Source organism: Oncorhynchus mykiss, chromosome 19, assembly GCF_057628025.1.
Source record: "Oncorhynchus mykiss isolate SJ-2025 chromosome 19, ASM5762802v1, whole genome shotgun sequence".
NCBI classification, from domain to species: domain Eukaryota; kingdom Metazoa; phylum Chordata; class Actinopteri; order Salmoniformes; family Salmonidae; genus Oncorhynchus; species Oncorhynchus mykiss.
Genome location: NC_143040.1, coordinates 3,604,475 through 3,620,294, shown reverse-complemented (window position 1 = coordinate 3,620,294; position 15,820 = coordinate 3,604,475). Strand labels below are relative to the sequence as shown.

Below are 15,820 nucleotides of genomic sequence, written 5' to 3'. Positions count from 1 at the left end.
CTACTCTGGATTATCGACCCCTGCCCACCTTGACCTGTCGTTTGCCTGCCCCTGTTGTTACAATAAACATTGTTACCTCTACATAGTCTGCACATGGGTCTAACCTCTTGAAACTAGGGGGCAAAACGACTACATTGCGTAAATGTCCGGCTGAGGACTCACATAGTAATTATTGCGTAATAGACAGAGGTAGCTATTTTTCCTCCCGGTCTTACTGAAAATACAGCTGTCCCGGTTGATATATTATCGAATAGATATTTGAAAAACACCTTGAGGATTGATTATAAACGTTTGCCATGTTTCTGTCGATATTATGGAGCTAATTTGGAACATTTTTCGGCGTTGTCGTGACCACAATTTCCGGTCGAATTCTCAGCCAAACGTGAAGAACTAACGGAGTTATATCGGCTACAAAAATAATATTTTGGGAAAAAAGGAACATTTGTTATCTAACTGGGAGTCTCGTGAGTGAAAACATCCGAAGCTTATCAAAGGTAAATTATTTAATTGGATTGCTTTTCTGATTTTTGTGACCAGGTTGTCTGCTGCTAGCTAATGCTAATGCTATCGATAAACTTACACAAATGCTTGTCTTGCTTTGGCTGCATAATTTCAAAATCTGAGATGACAGGGTGATTAACAAAAGGCTAAGCTGTGGTTCAATATATTTCACGAATATGAGATTATATGACACAGCAGAGAGAACAGTCCTTCTAGACTCCATTTTAGATCAACTAATTATACAGTAGAGAACAGTCCTTCTAGACTCCATGTTAGATTAACTATTATATAATAGAGTGTGACATTTTCTCTCTGTTTATCCACTCGTATGTTTAGAATAATGCTGCTTTTCTAATATCCAACTTGGTTGGATTCATGCGAGTAACTGATTGACCGTACATGGGAGGAATCAACACTCTCGCTGTCACGTTCTGACCTTTGTTCCTTTGTTTTTGTCTTTGTTTTAGTATGGTCAGGGCGTGAGTTGGGGTGGGCAGTCTGTTTGTTTTTCTATGTTGGTTTTTGGTTCTCAATCGGAGGCAGCTGTCAATTGTTGTCCCTGATTGAGAATCATACTTAGGTAGCCTGGGTTTCACTTTTGGATTGTGGGTGTTTGTTTCCGTGTGAGTGTTTGGGCCACAAGGTACTGTTTCGGTTTTGTAAATTCACATCATCATGTATTGTTTTGATTCAGTGTTCAGTGCTTTCTTTAACCTTTCTGATCTCCCCATCCCGGATCCGGGTTCGTGAATACAGACTCAAGCTCATTACCATAACGCAACGTTAACTATTCATGAAAATCGCAAATGAAATGAAATAAATATGCTAGCTCTCAAGCTTAGCCTTTTGTTAACAACACTGTCATCTCAGATTTTCAAAATATGCTTCTCAACCATTGCAAAACAATCATTTGTGTAACAGTATTGATGGCTAACGTAGCATTTAGCATTAGCATTCAGCTGGCAACATTTACACAAAAAAACAGAAAAGCATTCAAAAAAATCATTTACCTTTGAAGAACTTCAGATGTTTTCATTGAGGAGACTCTCAGATAGCAAATGTTCAGTTTTTCCTGAAAGATTATTTGTTTAGGACAAATCGCTCCGTTTTCTGCGTCACGTTTAGCTATGAAAAAACCACTGTATCCAGGATTGTGTAAATCTATCAGCAAGCTCATTAGCATAACACAACGTTAACTATTTATGAAAATCGCAAATGAAATGAAATAAATATGCCATCTCTCAAGCTTAGCCTTTTGTAAACAACACTGTCATCTCAGATTTTCAAAATATGCTTCTCAACCATAGGAAAACAATCATTTGTGTAAAAGTAGCTAGCTAGAGTTAGCATTTCGCGTTAGCATTTAGCGTTAGCATTAGCGTTAGCATCCAGCACGCAACATTAACAAAAACATAAAAGCCTTCAAATAAAATCATTTACCTTTGAAGAACTTCTGATGTTTTCAATGAGGATACTCTCAGTTAGATAGCAGATGCTCAGTTTTTCCAAAAAGATTCCTTGTGTATTAGAAATAGCTCCGTTTTATACATCACATTTGGCTACCAAAAAAAATCCATAAATTCAGTCCTCAAAACGCAAACTTTTTTCCAAATTAACTCCATAATATCGACTGAAAACATGGCAAACGTTGTTTAGAATCAATCCTCAAGGTGTTTTTCACATATCTCTTCATTGATACATCGTTCTTGGAAACATGCTTTCTCTCCTGAATCCCAGGAGAAAATGCCTGCACCTGAAGATTACGCACAAATTTAGACAAAGGACACCGGGCGGACCTCTGGAAAATGTAGTCTCTTATGGCCAATCTTCCAATGATATGCCTACAAATACGTCACAATGCTGCTAAGACCTTGGGCGAACGACAGAAAGTGTAGGCTCATTCCTTGCGCAATCACAGCCATATAAGGAGAGAATGGAAAACAGAGCTTCAGAAATTCTGCTAATTCCTGGGTGATGCATCATCTTGGTTTCGCCTGTAGAATGAGTTCTGGGGCACTTACAGACAAAATCTTTGCAGATTCTGAAACTTCAGAGTGTTTTCTTTCCAAAACTGTCAAGAATATGCATAGTCGAGCATCTTTTCGTGACAAAATATCGCGCTTAAAACGGGAACGTTTTTTATCCAAAAATGAAATAGCGCCCCTAGAGCTCTAACTGGTTAATTAAAATCATCATGAACACTTACCACGCTGCGCTTTGGTCCTCGGATCTTTCTCGCTACTCCTCCTCAGAAGAGGAGGACGACATCCCTTACACTCACTGTACAAGCATTTTCCCAGTACACCCAGAACATTGCTCTGGGAACCAAGAGGAGTATCTCAGTTTCAAGGTAAGAAGCCTGGTGTGGTATCAGTCAGTCTCATGTAGGAAACAACCGTGCTGATATGACTTGTTTGTGTCGCAGTATAAAGGATCTCAAATCAAATCAAATTAAACTTTATTTGTCACATGCTACGAATACAACAAGTGTAGACTTTACCGTGAAATGCTGACTTATTAGCCCTTAACCAACAGTGCAGTTCGGGAAGAGTTAAGAAAAATATTTAGCAAGTAGACTAAACTAAAAAGTAAAAATAAGAAAAATGAACATCAGGATTGTATTGAGTCAGTGAACCTCTGTGACTGTGATAATAAATATTGATTCATTTCCTTTGAATTTGAGTCCTTAGTGGTGAATTTCCTCAACAACAGACCGAACAGTCCTTCTCTTATCAAGTCATTGTATTGTTATTGCGTATAGTTTTATTATAATGTATTCTACATTTGTCTTGTTATATATTGTATGTAGTTGACAAGGTAAATGAATAAGCAGGAAATAGTTTATCATTGATAGTACTTAGCATAATCTTATTTAGCAGTTCAGAGAGTACCGAGGATGAATCCTATTTCTCACAGATCCATCTGAATTTATAGTAACAGTAATAGTCCCACCATTCTCCTGTGTCTGATGACCAGGAGTAGAAATACACACAGTTCTCTGCTGCTCCACCATTAGGCTCTCCACGTTTCCAATACCTGTAGAAGAAACAACACAGAATCAGACTGTCACTGTTCCAATACCTGTAGAAGAAACCACACAGAATCAGACTGTCCACTGTCCCAATACCTGTAGAAGAAACAACACATATAATCAGGCTGTCCACTGTTCCAATAACTGTAGAAGAAACAACACAGAATCAGACTGTCACTGTTCCAATACCTGTAGAAGAAACAACACATAGAATCAGGCTGTCCACGTTTCCAATACCTGTAGAAGAAACAACACATAGAATCAGGCTGTCCACTGTTCCAATACCTGTAGAAGAAACAACACAGAATCAGGCTGTCCACTGTTCCAATACCTGTAGGAGAAACAACACATAGAATCAGACTGTCCACTGTTCCAATACCTGTAGAAGAAACAACACATAGAATCAGGCTGTCCACTGTTCCAATACCTGTAGAAGAAACAACACATAGAATCAGGCTGTCCACTGTTCCAATACCTCTAGGAAAAACAACACAGAATCAGGCTGTCCACTGTTCCAATACCTGTAGAAGAAACAACACATAGAATCAGGCTGTCCACTATTCCAATACCTGCAGGAGAAACAACACATAGAATCAGGCTCTCCACTGTTCCAATACCTGTAGAAGAAACACCACATATAATCAGGCTGTCCACTGTTCCAATACCTGTAGAAGAAACAACACAGAATCAGGATGTCCACTCCAAACCTAATACTCCAGACAGTGATGTCATAGTGACACAGAATTCATTAATGTCTTACTTTGTGGTCAGTGGTGTGTCGTCCACCCATTTCCAGGTCCCCTCAGAAACAGAGTCAGTCAGACCAATCCAGACATAGTTATTTCGTCCACATAACCAATTGACTAATGTCTGTAGTTGTAGGAGAGAGACAACATTGTTAAAACATTCCCATTACTGCTTTCTATCACTCTCTCTCTTTCCCTCTCCCCAAATTTCAATTCAATTTCAATTTAAGGGCTTTATTGGCTTGGGAAACATATGCTAACATTGCCAAAGCAAGTCAAAATATAATAAACAAAAGTGAAATAAAGGGCTGACGTTTAGATCGAGGGCTGTATAGTTTTTATAGTCTGTATAGCCCAGGTTTGACAGAATCTGTGCAGAAGATCTAGGTGCTGCTGATTGCCCTGCTTTGTTGGGGACAGTAGCTCCAGATCATCAGCAAACAGTAGACATTTGACTTCAGATTCTAGTAGGGTTTGAGGCCGGGTGCTGCAGACTGTTCTAGTGCCCTCGCCAATTAGTTGATATATATGTTGAAGAGGGTGGGGCTTAAGCTGCATCCCTGTCCCACCCCATCTGAGGATGATGTTAATGAATTTAAGTAAATTAAATTAAAAACCAAATAAATAAGTAAAACCAAATTTGTGGTCTGTCTGTTTAATAATTTCATTTAGGATATTATCAATTAATTGAGGATACCATCAACACCACAATCCCTTTTGGGTTGGAGGGTTTGTATTTTGTCCTGCAGTTCATTCAATGTACTTGTTGAGTCCAGTGGGTTCTGGAAGTCTTTAATAGTTGATTCTAAGATTTGTTTTTGGTCATGTATATGTTTTTGCTGTTTGTTCTTCGTTATATAGCCAAAAAGATTGGATAAGTGGTTTACTCAGACATCTACAGTATGGATAGATAACTCCTTGTTTTGTTTGTTTAGTGAGTTCCAAATTTCTCTCTTTCTACTCGTCTCTCTCTTTCTCACTCTGTCTGTCTGTCTGTCTGTCTGTCTGTCTGTCTGTCTGTCTGTCTGTCTGTCTGTCTGTCTGTCTGTCTGTCTGTCTGTCTGTCTTTCAGTTCTGCAGACTGTTCTAGTGCCAACTCAATGATATATGTTGAGGGTGGGGCTTAATCTCTCTCTCTCTTCCTTACACACACACATACACATACACACACACACACACACACACACACACACACACACACACACACACACACACACACACACACACACACACACACACCTGTTGTTCTTGGCTCTTGATGACCACCAGGTGTGCTCCTCTATTTCTGCAGTCCTGTCTGCTCTTCTCCCAGGATTTTTTCTCAGTAGAGACGTAGTAACAACTGCTACCAAGCTTCTTCCATCCTTCCGGACACACTATAAGTTGAACATTTCCTGCTTTAGTCACTTTAAGACAACAATGAATTAAGTATCAAGCAAACACTCAAGGAAGACAGGACACTAACTAATGGACAGTTTGGAAGTCATACATTTTTTCTCACATTTTGTATTTAATTAAAGTTGAATTTCCTGTTTGTAAGTGGCATGTGAACTGATACAGAGACTGTCAAACAGAACAGTCATTAGACAATTTGACTCACCTTTCTCAACTAAAAATTGTTTCAGACGTTCTATCTCGTTCTGTAGCTGGTCTCTCTCTTTGATCAGGGTGTTGTTGCTAGTCTGTAACTGGTCTCCATCTTTGGTCAGGGTGTTGTAGTTTGTCTGTAGCTGGTCTCTCTCTTTGGTCAGGGTGTTGTTGCTAGTCTGTAACTGGTCTCCATCTTTGGTTAGGGTGTTGTAACTGGTCTGTAGCTGGTCCCTCTCTTCAGTCAGGGTGTTGGAACTGGTCAATTGGTTTCTCTCTGTGAAATAATACGACCAATGAACAAGGTAACAGTGGAAATGTTAATCAGACATAACCAGGGTTGGGGTCAGTTACATTTCAATTCAGGAAGTAAACTGGAATTCTAATTGAATTTCAATTCTCTTCAATGCTTTTCAAAGGAAAACGTGGAATTGGAATTTGGTGTATTGTCACAATGTAATTGACTGGAATATAAATGTAATTGATCCCTGGTCATTACACCACTGATGATGAAGAATGTTTGAGTGAGAACATATCAAACTCACGGTAGAGAAACAGGCCTATGATCCCAGCCAGTAGGAGAACACACAGCAGCCCCAGACACACTGCAGCAGCTCCAGAGTTTCTCTTCCACCACTGACAAGACACTGAAGAACAAATCATTACCACAAGAACTTGCTCTTTATCAGAGTTGTATTTGTATCGACTTTTGTGTCAATTTTCTGTTTGCATCACTGAGGGAAATACACACGTTTGACAAGGGACAGAACACCAGAACTGAGTTCCAGCACCTCACGTGTTCTACTGCTTGACTTCCAGAACCTCTAACAGAATATTGGCTTGAACATATTGCAGAGTTCAGGCACCCAAAATGAGTACAGAAACGTATTTTAATCCACATTTTATTTGTCACATGCTTCGTAAAAATATGTTTGTCACACCGGAATCTGTTTCACCGGTCTTTGTGCTTGTCCCCCTCCAGGTGTAGCCCGTTGACCCCATTATCCCCGGTGTATTTATACCTGCGTTCTCTGTTTGTCTTATGCCAGTTCGTTTTATTCGTCAAGCATGTCTGTTTCTAGTTACTCTTTTCTAGTTTTCCCGGTTTTGACCGTTCCACCTGCCCTGACCCTGAGCCTACCATCCGTTTCTGTAGCTTGTCACACCACCCTGGATTATTGACTTCGGCCTGCCCTGACCCTGAGACTGCCTGCCCCCTGTTCTAATAATAAACTTTTGTATCTTCGACATTGTCTGCATCTGGGTCTTCCATGAAAAATAATAATACAATCTGGCCATGACTGACTCAGACCAGCTCCACAATGCTGTCTCCATGCAAGGATGGAGGGACCCCATACCCTGGCAGAACGCCATGACCAGACGTTTGATACGTTGCTGATCACGGATTCCCCATTACTCCTGTAATGTGGCAGACTACGCAGTGGATTTTTCTCACGTTGGCGGCTGAGATTGCCAAGAACCCGGAAAGCATTGTTCGACATGTTCCCATAATGGAGTATCGAAGGAAGTAAAGGACGAGCTTGTAGCCTGGGAACTACCGACGGATCTCGACTCGCTCATCACCTTGACCATTCGGATCAGGGCGACTACGGGAACTTAGGAAGGAAAAGAGGTTTGATTTCTCTCGTCCGCCCAAGACTTCCACCTTGCCTCTGAGACATCCCGGAAGTCCCCGAAGGCTCCACTGCCGAGAGAACCCGAAGCTAACCGAGTTCCCCCGAGAGTCTCCGAAGTCTGCCAATTCATCTCTTCCTGTGACAATGCAACTAGGCAGCGCTAGGCTGTCCTCAGCCGAACAGCTATGCAGGTCTTACACGAAGAGTTGCCTGTATTGTGGGACTGCTGGTCATTTCGTGTCCTCCTGTCCACTAAAATATCAGGCTCACCGATAGGAGCGAGTACTATAGTGGGCCATACAGAGAACTTTTCTCCTCACCTTACTCACACTCCTTTTCATGCCATCTTGCTTTCGGGAAAATAGTCTAAATCTCTCTGGGGCCGATGATGCTTTATGGATGTTAACCTGGTGTCCGAGCTGGGCATCCCCACTCAGCACTCTCCATTTCCATGAACATTAGAGCACTGGAGCACTGGACTGGATACCAGCCCCATCAGCCTACGTGTGTCAGGGAACCACAGCAAGATGACGCAATTCCTGCTTATTAAATATTTTCAGGTTCCTGTGGTATTGGGATTCTCTTGGCTCCAGTTACACAATCCCCTTGACTGGTCTGCTGGTGCCAGTACTCAATGCCTTTAGTCAGCGCAGCCTGCCCCGAGACATCTTCCTGGGTGATTGGAAGATTCCCTGGTCCTCCGCCATTCCTGTGGAGGACCAGGACCTCCTGGAGATGTTCAGTAGAGCCCGGGCCCCTTCACTTCCATCGCCTCAACCCTATGACTGCGAGATGGACCTTCTCTCAGGCACAACTCCGCTCTTGGGACAACTGTACTCTCTGTCAGGTCTGGCTATCAAGGCTATGAGGACTCCCTAGTTGCAGTGTTCATCCGTCCTCCTGCCTCCCCCGCCTTAGAATGCAATGCACCATTGCAGGGCTTTGTCCTTCTTCTCCACAAAGAACAACCATGCGCCCGTGCAATGACTACCGGGGCCTCAACAACATCACGGTGAAGAACCACTACCCACTACCACTCATCTCCTCAACCTTCAAACCGCTCCAGGGGGCCACTGTGTTCTCCACGATAGGGGAAGGAGATGAGTGGAAAGACTGTCTTCAAAACAGCCACTGGTCACTATGAGTATCTGGTCATGCCATTTGGCCTTACCAATGCCCCTGCTGTGTTCCAGGCTCTGGTAAATTATGTTCTCCGCGATATGTTGAACCAGTTTGTCTTCATCTATGTTGACGACATCCTAATTTTCTCCTGCTCCGCCCAAGACAACGTGCTCCATGTCTGTCAGGTCCTCCAACGCTTCCTGCCGAACCAGCTAGTTCTGAAAGCAGAGAAGTGCGAATTCCATTGCTCCAACATCGCTCCAACATCCCCTTCCAGGGTTACATCATCGCCTCAGGGAGTGTACAGATGGATCCCGGGAAGGTGAGAGCGGTGGTGCATTGGCCCATGCCTACGTCCAGAATGCAACTGCAGCGTTTCCTGGAATTCGCCAACGTCTATTGCTGCTTTATCCGGGGTTACAGCACCCTGGCTTCCACCCTGTCTGTACGCACCTCTCCCAAGGTTCTGTTCGCATGGTCCCCAGCTGCTGACTGGGACGTTCCCGAGATCTCAAGCACCGTTTCACCACACCACCCATCTTGGTTCATTCTGCACACTCATTGGGTTGTCGGCCTGTCCTCCGAGGCCACCCCAACGGGCAGTTGGAGCAAGCCAACCAAAGCCTGGAGATGACTCTTCGCTGCCTGGTCTCAGCCAACCCCACCACCTGCAGTCAGCAACTAGTGTGGGTCGAATATGTACCCTACACCCTTCGTTGCTCTGCCACGTGTCTCTCGCCCTTTGAGTGTTCCCTGGGTTATCAGCCCCCGCTCGTCACGGAGCAGAGAGGAAAAGGTCGACATACGCCGCTGTCGTTGCACCTAGAAGAGAATCCGGTCGGCGCGTCTCAATACCACCTCCAGGTATCGACGACAAACGGGTCGCCACCGATGCAAATGAATTACTTAAAAATCATACAATGTGATTTTCTTGATTTTTGTTTTAGATTCCGTCTCTCACAGTTTAAGTGTACCTATGATAAAAAATTACAGACCTCTACATGCTTTGTAAGTAGGAAAACCTGCAAAATCGGCATTGTATCAAATACTTGTTCTCCCCACTGTATGTGAGAATGCTGTTCATTGACTACAGATCAGCGTAGTACCCACCATAGTACCCACGAAGCTCATCACTAAGCTAAGGACTTTGGGACTAAACACCTCCCTCTGCAACTGGATCCTGGACTTCTTGACGGGTCTACACTAGTCAAGGACCATATAACCTCCACCCTACCTGACACCCTAGACCCACTCCAATTTGCTTACCACCCAAATAGGTCCACAGACGACGTAATCTCAACCACATTGCACACTGCCCTAACCCATCAGGACAAGAGGAATACCTATGTGAGAATGCTGTTCATCGACTACAGTTCAGCATTTAACACCATAGTACCCTCCAAACTCGTCATCAAGCTCGAGGCCCTGGGTCTCGACCCCACCCTGTGCAACTGGGTACTGGACTTCCTGACGGGCCGCCCCCAGGTGGTGAGGGTAGGTAACAACATCTCCATCCCGCTGATCTGCAACACTGGGGCCCCACAAGGGTGCGTTCTGAGCCCTCTCCTGTACTCCCTGTTCACCCACGACTGCGTGGCCATGCACACCTCCAACTCAATCATTGAGTTTGCGGACGACACTACAGTGGTAGGCTTGATTACCAACAATGACGAGACGGCCTACAGGGAGGAGGTGAGGGCCTTCGGAGTGTGGTGTTAGGAAAATAACCTCACACTCAACGTCAACAAAACAAAGGAGATGATTGTGGACTTCTGGAAACAGCAGAGGGAGCACCCCCCTATCCACATCGACGGGACAGTAGTGGAGAGGGTAGTAAGTTTTAAGTTCCTCGGCGTACACATCACGGAAAAACTGAATTGGTCCACCCACACAGACAGCGTCGTGAAGAAGGCGCAGCAGCGCCTCTTCAACCTCAGGAGGCTGAAGAAATTTGGCTTGTCACCAAAAGCACACAAACTTCTACAGATGCACAATCGAGAGCATCCTGTAGGGCTGTATCACCGCCTGGTACGGCAACTGCTCCGCCCACAACCATAACGCTCTCCAGAGGGTAGTGTGGTCTGCACAACGCATCACCGGGGGCAAACTACCTGCCCTCCAGGACACCTACACCACCCGATGTCACAGGAAGGCCATAAAGATCATCAAGGACAACAACCACCTGAGCCACTGCCTGTTCACCCCGCTATCATCCAGTAGGCGAGGTCAGCACAGGTGCATCAAAGCAGGGACCGAGAGACTGAAAAACAGCTTCTATCTCAAGGCCATCAGACTGTTAAACATCCACCACTAACATTGCGTGGCTGCTGCCAACACACTGACTCAACTCCGGCCACTTTAATAATGGGAATTGATGGAAATTGATGTAAAATATATCACTAGCCACTTTAAACAATGCTACTTAATATAATGTTTACATACCCTACATTACTCATCTCATATGTATATACTGTACTCTATACCATCTACTGCATCTTGCCTATGCCATTCTAAACCATCACTCATTCATATATCTTATGTACATATTCTTTATCCCTTTACACTTGTGTCTATAAGGTAGTAGTTTTGGAATTGTTAGGTTAGGTTATTACTTGTTGGTTATTACTGCATTGTCGGAACTAGAAGCTCAAGCATTTTGCTACACTCGCATTAACATATGCTAACCATGTGCATGTGACAAATACATTTGATTTGATTTGGTCCAAACACACCAAGGCAGTTGTGAAGATTTTGTTTGCTTATATCTTTATGTTTGAAGCCTGAAATGTGGCAAAAGGTCGCAAAGTTCAAGGGGGCTGAATACTTTCGCAAGGCACTGTATATAGCCTCCACACTGACTCGGTACCGGTACCCCCTGTATATAGCCTCCACATTGACTCTGTACCGTAATACCCTGTATATAACCTCCACATTGACTCTGTACAGTAATACCCTGTATATAACCTCCACATTGACTCTGTACCGGTACCCCCTGTATATAGCCTCCACATTGACTCTGTACCGATACCCCCTGTATATAGCCTCCACATTGACTCTGTACCGGTACCCCCTGTATATAGCCTCCACATTGACTCTGTACCGGTACCCCCTGTATATAGCCTCCACATTGACTCTGTACCGTAATACCCTGTATATAGCCTCCACATTGACTCTGTACCGTAATACCCTCTATATAGACTCCACATTGACTCTGTACCGTAATACCCTGTATATAGCCTCCACATTGACTCTGTACCGTAACACCCTGTATATAGCCTCCACATTGACTCTGTACCGTAATACCCTGTATATAGCCTCCACATTGACTCTGTACCGTAATACCCTGTATATAGCCTCCACATTGACTCTGTACCGTAATACCCTGTATATAGCCTCCACATTGACTCTGTACCGTAATACCCTGTATATAGCCTCCACATTGACTCTGTACCGTAATACCCTGTATATAGCCTCCACATTGACTCTGTACCGTAATACCCTGTATATAGCCTCCACATTGACTCAGTACCGTAACACCCTGTATATAACCTCCACATTGACTCTGTACCGTAATACCCTGTATATAGCCTCCACATTGACTCTGTACCGTAATACCCTGTATATAGCCTCCACATTGACTCTGTACCGTAACACCCTGTATATAGCCTCCACATTGACTCTGTACCGTAACACCCTGTATATAGCCTCCACATTGACTCTGTACCGTAATACCCTGTATATAGCCTCCACATTGACTCTGTACCGTAACACCCTGTATATAGCCTTCACATTGACTCTGTACCATAACACCCTGTATATAGCCTCCACATTGACTCTGTACCGTAACACCCTGTATATAGCCTCCACATTGACTCTGTACCGTAATACCCTGTATATAGCCTCCACATTGACTCTGTACCGTAATACCCTGTATATAGCCTCCACATTGACTCTGTACCGTAATACCCTGTATATAGCCTCCACATTGACTCTGTACCGTAATACCCTGTATATAGCCTCCACATTGACTCTGTACCGTAATACCCTGTATATAGCCTCCACATTGACTCTGTACCGTAATACCCTGTATATAGCCTCCACATTGACTCTGTACCGTAATACCCTGTATATAGCCTCCACATTGACTCAGTACCGTAACACCCTGTATATAACCTCCACATTGACTCTGTACCGTAATACCCTGTATATAGCCTCCACATTGACTCTGTACCGTAATACCCTGTATATAGCCTCCACATTGACTCTGTACCGTAACACCCTGTATATAGCCTCCACATTGACTCTGTACCGTAACACCCTGTATATAGCCTCCACATTGACTCTGTACCGTAATACCCTGTATATAGCCTCCACATTGACTCTGTACCGTAACACCCTGTATATAGCCTTCACATTGACTCTGTACCATAACACCCTGTATATAGCCTCCACATTGACTCTGTACCGTAACACCCTGTATATAGCCTCCACATTGACTCTGTACCGTAATACCCTGTATATAGCCTCCACATTGACTCTGTACCGTAATACCCTGTATATAGCCTCCACATTGACTCTGTACCGTAACACCCTGTATATAGCCTCCACATTGACTCTGTACCGTAACACCCTGTATATAGCCTCCACATTGACTCTGTACCGTAACACCCTGTATATAGCCTCCACATTGACTATGTACCGTAATGCCCTGTATATAGCCTCCACATTGACTCTGTACCGTAATACCCTGTATATAGACTCCACACTGACTCTGTACCGTAATACCCTGTATATAGCCTCCACATTGACTCTGTACCGTAACACCCTGTATATAGCCTCCACATTGACTCTGTACCGTAATACCCTGTATATAGCCTCCACATTGACTCTGTACCGTAATACCCTGTATATAGCCTCCACATTGACTCTGTACCGTAATACCCTGTATATAGCCTCCACATTGACTCTGTACCGTAATACCCTGTATATAGCCTCCACATTGACTCTGTACCGTAATACCCTGTATATAGCCTCCACATTGACTCTGTACCGTAATACCCTGTATATAGCCTCCACATTGACTCAGTACCGTAACACCCTGTATATAACCTCCACATTGACTCTGTACCGTAATACCCTGTATATAGCCTCCACATTGACTCTGTACCGTAATACCCTGTATATAGCCTCCACATTGACTCTGTACCGTAACACCCTGTATATAGCCTCCACATTGACTCTGTACCGTAACACCCTGTATATAGCCTCCACATTGACTCTGTACCGTAATACCCTGTATATAGCCTCCACATTGACTCTGTACCGTAACACCCTGTATATAGCCTTCACATTGACTCTGTACCATAACACCCTGTATATAGCCTCCACATTGACTCTGTACCGTAACACCCTGTATATAGTCTCCACATTGACTCTGTACCGTAACACCCTGTATATAGCCTCCACATTGACTCTGTACCGTAACACCCTGTATATAGCCTCCACATTGACTCTGTACCGTAATACCCTGTATATAGCCTCCACATTGACTCTGTACCGTAATACCCTGTATATAGCCTCCACATTGACTCTGTACCGTAATACCCTGTATATAGCCTCCACATTGACTCTGTACCGTAATACCCTGTATATAGACTCCACATTGACTCTGTACCGTAATACCCTGTATATAGCCTCCACATTGACTCTGTACCGTAATACCCTGTATATAGCCTCCACATTGACTCTGTACCGTAATACCCTGTATATAGCCTCCACATTGACTCTGTACCGTAATACCCTGTATATAACCATGTTATTGTGTTACTTTTTGTTATTACTTTATACTTTAGTTGGTAAATATTATCTTCTTCGTTAACTGCCCTGTTGGTTAAGGGCTTGGAAACAAGCATTTCATGGTAAAGTCTACACTTGTTGTGTTCGGTGCATGTTGACTAATAAAGTTTGATTTAATAAGTCTGGGGTGTTTTTCAGGATAAATAAAGACACAGAATGGAGCAAAGGCAAAATCCTAAAGGTTCAGTTTGCTTTACACCAGACACAGGGAGATGAATTCACCTTTCAGCAGGACAATAACCTACAGCACCAAGGCCAAATATACACAGGAGTTTGCAGAGTTACAGTTTTGACAAACACCTGCTTGGAAATCTATGGTAACACTTGAAAATGGTTGTCTAGCAATGATCAACAACCAATTTGACAGAGTTTTGAAAAAATGTAGTAAAGAATAATGGACAAATATTGTACAATCCAGGTGTACAAAGCTCTTAGAGACTTACCCAGAGACACACAGCTGTAATCGAGGCCAAAGGTGATTCTAGCATGTATTAAGTAAATGAGAAATGTCTGTATTTATGTGTGTGTGGGTTATATGTCATGTGTGTGTGTGTGTGTGTGTGTTGAGCACTATAACAGGATAAACTGTTACCTGAATGTTGATCACCAACTCTATCCTTCTTGCAGGGCATGATGGGTCTTTCGTTTCCGTATATATGATCATCAATATCCATGGTCTTTGTTTGTTTAGGTTCTTTGTCTTCAAATCGTAACTTCTACTCTTGTAACTTCTACTGTTCTACTCTTGTAATTTCTACTATTGTAACTTCTACTGTTGTATCTTCTACTGTTGTATCTTCTACTGTTGTAAAGTCTGCTGATATCTCAGTTGTAGGTTCCTGTCTGTTCGCTGCACAGCTGGAGTCTCGATGTGACTCAGTCTAATATCAGAGACAGTTTTAACAGTCAACCTCATTAAAGGGGAAACTGTCTAACCAATAGTACGACTCTAACCACCACCATGTGACCACAGACTTATTTTCTGAGAACCATGTTTGTTTATCACAGTGAAGATTAGTTTGTATATTTAGTTTATATTAGTTTAGTTTACTACAGTATAGTTTAGTTTGTATATTTAGTTTATATTAGTTTAGTTTACCACAGTGTAGATTAGTTTGATAAAATAGTGTAGAGTTGTATATACTATGCTGTCTCCTGTGTAGAGTTGTATATACTATGCTGTCTCCTGTGTAGAGTTGTATATACTATGCTGTCTCCTGTGTAGAGTTGTATATACTATGCTGTCTCCTGTGTAGAGTTGTATATACTATGCTGTCTCCTGTGTAGAGTTGTATATACTATGCTGTCTCCTGTGTGACATGGACACCAGAGATAATAGT

The 15,820-nt window shown here is 43.2% G+C and overlaps 1 protein-coding gene across 1 annotated transcript; it reads right to left on the bottom strand.

Annotated features, from left to right (window-relative positions):
* Positions 1–3,237: 3,237 nt before the first annotated feature.
* LOC118936941 (uncharacterized) lies at positions 3,238–15,264 on the bottom strand. Its single transcript, XM_090209525.1, has 6 exons — positions 15,073–15,264; positions 6,411–6,512; positions 5,879–6,142; positions 5,518–5,654; positions 4,293–4,402; positions 3,238–3,537 (listed from the first exon to the last, which is right to left on the bottom strand). Exons 1-6 carry the CDS (start codon positions 15,152–15,154, stop codon positions 3,405–3,407), a joined length of 828 nt encoding a protein of 275 aa, XP_090065651.1. The 5' UTR covers positions 15,155–15,264; the 3' UTR covers positions 3,238–3,404.
* Positions 15,265–15,820: the final 556 nt, after the last annotated feature.